Source organism: Loa loa (assembly GCF_000183805.2).
Source record: "Loa loa unplaced genomic scaffold supercont3.143, whole genome shotgun sequence".
Classification (NCBI taxonomy): domain Eukaryota; kingdom Metazoa; phylum Nematoda; class Chromadorea; order Rhabditida; family Onchocercidae; genus Loa; species Loa loa.
This window is the reverse complement of record NW_018108323.1, coordinates 41,930-46,515: the sequence shown is the minus strand read 5'-3', so window position 1 is coordinate 46,515 and position 4,586 is coordinate 41,930. Positions and strand designations below refer to the sequence as shown.

The following is a 4,586-nucleotide window of genomic DNA, read 5'->3' as shown; positions in this document are numbered from 1 at the left end:
TATATATATATATATATATATATATATATATATATATATATATATATATATATATATATATATATATATATATATATATATATATATATATATATATATATATATATATATATATATATATAAGTATTGATGCTGTTATTACCCTCAGAACAGCTGTGATAAAATTAAGCTAACGATGAGAAGATATCTGAAATACTATCAGACGTTTAATCAATTTAAATACTACCATAGTATTAAATGAAACTCACTGTTCTAATATCTTTCATGGACAAAACGATGTCATAATCTCGTTCAAGAGCTTGCTTAATTTCAACACCCATAAGTGAATCGAGTCCCAAATCACCTAAGTAAGCATCTGGATTCAACTGTGCTGCATCATTCACACCCAAAATATGGGCCATTGTTTGCCACAAATTTCCACTACTTCCAACTTTTTTAGCACCAATGTCTGCTTTGATGTAACTGAAATTGAAGTTAAATGAAGAGTGTTCCAAATCGACTTAGCCTTAAACTTATTCAGTGTAAGCTCAAGCAGTAATAAGCAAATGTACATTGTGCACTAATGACTTGCGCAGAAAAGGGTATAATGAAAACCTGGCAACAATAGGATGATTCCAAGATAAGAATAAATCCAAAGCAGCCAAGCAAGAAGGCATTCGTTGCGGTAAAGTACCACCAACAACAGTGTTATTATCACCCATATTTTCCAGGATAACTCCTACGTCACCAATCGCTCCCCATTGGATTGCAATACCCGGTAAACCATCTTCTCGACGATGTTCAATGATCCTTTCCATTGTACAATTGGACCAGCCATAATTTGTTTGTCCAGCATTTCCACGTCCCGAAGTGATTGACGAAAATGCGACAAACCTAGAGAAAATTGCATAATATTTATTTTTACTGTTTAAAATATTTACCGTTACTACTGTTATATTGAATAATTAGAATTTTCGAATTTTTTAGGAAAGACTGAAGCATATAACAGCACTTCCTTGAAATTACCGAAATGAACATATACATATATCGTTTAAAAATGTTGATATTAACGCTTAACTTTCGATAGTGTAAGTGAATAGTTCTAAAAAAAAAGTATAGAATGTCACTGAAAATACTGATTGCAACAATTAAAGTAATGATGAACTTACCACCTAAGTTCTTTACCGCATGCATTTCTAGTAGCAGCATCTAGATTCAATGTTCCCCAGTATTTTGCTTCAGCAGCATCTTTGAAATTTTGTACATTTTGATTTTCAAACAAACAATCGCGTAATACCATGGCAAGATGGAAGACACCGCCAACTGGACCCAATCCTTTGCACTGTGATATCAACTCATGGGCATCTGATAGATGTGCGATATTGAGCGTTGAAACAAGAACCGAAATACCCGTTCGACGCCAAAAGTGAACACAACGAGCTTGATAACCTGTTCGGATTCCCATTCGAGAAGTTAGCACCAATCTGCAACATATACCATCTAGTTTTTACACCATTTCTAATGTAATAATTTACTTTTACTTATCCGTAACAAATATTTCAGGCTTCCTTTCAAAAGATTGGTAGAGTTAAAATGATTGAAGCTATCGACTGATTTCTAAGTCACCAACTTACGGATGAAAGTCACAAAGATTATTTGAGTTCTCTCAGAAGACACTGCAGATATACAAAACCATTTTCTCGTTATGTAAGTTCGATTATTTAAGAAAGAAAAAAAAAAACAAGAAACAATTTGTTTTATGGAATTACTTTTTAGCACCCCTATTAATCAGCCACTGTGACAGTTCTAAACCAAATCCACCGAGACCACCAGTAATGAGATAAACATAATTTGGGTGACATAATGTACGACATATCGCTCGCACCCTAATTGGTGACGGCAAACACACTCTTTCCGGTTCCTCTTGTCGAATTTCCATTAAAACCTAAAATGTTTTCAACCAATCAAACTACTACTGTCACAAATGTATTCTGAATCCTTAACAAAGAAATTTGACATCTAGAAACGCTATCACTGAATTTTAAAGGTATTACTGAAATTTAAAGATATTCAAATTTCAAAGTTCCGAAAAGGACCGATAGTTCACTTACCTACATTCAAACTTTTGCTCTTTCCAAAACTTTTTGATCATGTTGCACTAACCACCAAATTATTCTATTCTGATTCTATTCCAGCCAGACTTTGCGCCTGCATCTGGTGCTGGCATCAAATTGGAATGATTCTTATCAATCGATAAGGTGTATAAATATCATAAATGTTTAAAATAGTATCATACCTTTCCGATGTGTTTGCCAGACGACATGAAGCGGAACGCTTCCTCAGCTTTTTCACTTGAAAATGCCGTGTACGAAAGCGGTTGCACAATTCCGCTTTTGATTCCGTCCTGGACTAAACGCGCTACTTCCTGAAATGCAGCATAAGATTCATTTTGAAAACTTTACAGAATTTGGTAAATAAATTGTGTGAGTTATAAGTCCTTTCAATGACTTGGTTCGAAAGAAACTTTTAACTTTCTACAACACAAACCTGCCAGTCTTCTTTTTTCCTACGCTCGGATCCATCACCGCATCCAGAAGTATACCATGGAAAGTAATATTTTTGAGGAACACCGCCATACCAAGTGGTGAATTTTGAGATAAATCTACTTTACCTATTTCTAAGAATCGTCCATTTTGAGCAAGACATCGAACAGAAGCCTGAAATAACGCTGTTTTTAATGATTAATTAATATATCACCCAACATTATGTTTATCATCAGCATATAATATCTCAGAAAGACATCATACACTTATCACTGAACAAGGATGATGGAAATGTCTTTCCTTTCCTAATGAGGATGACGGAAATATCTTTCCTTTCCTAATGATAACAAAAATAATCTTATTCAACCATACCTGCAACATATGTTGTGCTAATGAATTAAGGACAACATCAACTCCGCGTCCTCTTGTTTGATGCCTGATATGAAGCTCAAAATCGGAATTTCGTGAATTCGCAAAATGTCTATCTGTTAACTGTGGGAAACTGCAAAAAGAACCAATGATTGATACGAAATTTGTCGTATTCAAGTTCGATTAAATTTAATTCCAAATAATCGAGTGCAAAGGCAAAAATATTGTGGCAAAATTACTGCTAGTAAGCAAACCAACTGGTATATTTTACCGTTTTTGCAAAAATGCCTTCTTTTCAGCATTCCCAACTGTGGTATAAACTTCACAACCACGTGATAAAGCAACAGCAATTGCAGCTTGGCCAACACCACCCGAACCTCCATGAATTAAAACCTAAATGTTAGGTCATTATCAATCTCTTATCATCGTTGATCAAAGGTAACCAGGGGATAGAGCTGTTAATATTGCTGCCTATTTCGAGAACAACGGGTTTCTCGATTTCCAGCTGCACATGACCACTAAGTACATATAACTGAAGCGCATATAGATCATAGGCGCTACAGAATGCTTTTCTTTCAGATTAGTGAAAATATCATCATATACTTTGTTTATAACTAACCTTGTCACCCCGTCTAATACGACCACGCATCACAAGCGCATAGTATGCAGTGGTGTATACGATTGGTACCGTTGCAGCGTCCGCGAGTGACCAGTTATCCGGAACGGTCCAAGCATATTCACGATCAACAATTACAGAGGTCGCTAAAGCTTGCGCTGGCAGTATACCCATCAAACGAATACCATCCTTCAATCGTCCCGAAAACTCCATACCCAATAAGCATTCGCGATCCGCGAACTAAATTATTTTAGTTGAATTTACTGCAATAAAACTCAAATACACAATCACAGATGTTTCGAATCCGTTCCACATTCAAGTCCTCGTTCAGAACTTAGCAGTACTTATTATAATATTTAAAACAAAGAGATGAAATGGAAGGAGCTAAATAACATAAGAAGAAATAAGAAGGAGTGATGAGAAAAAGAACGAAGATTTCATCACTAATGCTTTATTTGATATTGTCATCGGTATGGCCTACCCGCTGAATTTTGAATCATTTTTCCTTTGTAAATTTCCATCTGTCTTTCATTCAGTTGTTATAAAGCTTAGGAATCTACGATCTCAATCTTTCATCTTGTCGTCGAGGAACAGAATTCAAAACAAGCAGGTGTTGCTAAGAACAAATAAAATCATGCACCTGTCCTGGGATAGCATCCGGTGGGAGTCGTCCATATGCAAGCATGACATCGCGGAAATTAATGGCTGAATAATAGACATGGCATAGCTCTAGCGAAGGGTTCTTTTGACAGGTATCGTCAAAGAACTGATTCGGTGATTCGAACCATGTCAATGAACTAACATCACCGCGAATCAAAGTATTGATGAAGGCATGGTCTGCATCTTTATATAAGTGCATTTCATCTGAAAGATCAAAAATTCATTTATTCAACACTAATCAATAGAACCTTTATTGCTCACTTCTTCAGATAATCCTGAATTGATTTCTTTCTGAACTAACTTTCGTTTCAATTCATTTTACACTTCCTACATTTGCAATTTTATTTTCATTTTAATAGGTCCAATACGACAAGATATTTAATACAACAAATCCTAAAATGAATTCAGAAGTGTTGTTA

The 4,586-nt window shown here is 35.2% G+C and overlaps 1 protein-coding gene across 1 annotated transcript in view; it reads right to left on the bottom strand.

Moving 5' to 3' along the window:
• LOAG_17874 (BcDNA) overlaps window positions 1–4,366 on the bottom strand; it is a gene marked incomplete at both ends in the record, with an annotated part of 6,709 nt that extends 2,343 nt beyond the window's left edge. The window contains 10 exons of the mRNA XM_020450536.1: window positions 249–462; window positions 595–873; window positions 1,149–1,463; window positions 1,749–1,924; window positions 2,276–2,404; window positions 2,550–2,696; window positions 2,895–3,024; window positions 3,163–3,284; window positions 3,511–3,747; window positions 4,148–4,366. Coding sequence (XP_020305768.1) covers window positions 249–462; window positions 595–873; window positions 1,149–1,463; window positions 1,749–1,924; window positions 2,276–2,404; window positions 2,550–2,696; window positions 2,895–3,024; window positions 3,163–3,284; window positions 3,511–3,747; window positions 4,148–4,366 — 1,968 coding nt within the window. The remainder of the gene's footprint in view (window positions 1–248; window positions 463–594; window positions 874–1,148; window positions 1,464–1,748; window positions 1,925–2,275; window positions 2,405–2,549; window positions 2,697–2,894; window positions 3,025–3,162; window positions 3,285–3,510; window positions 3,748–4,147) is intronic.
• Window positions 4,367–4,586: the final 220 nt, after the last annotated feature.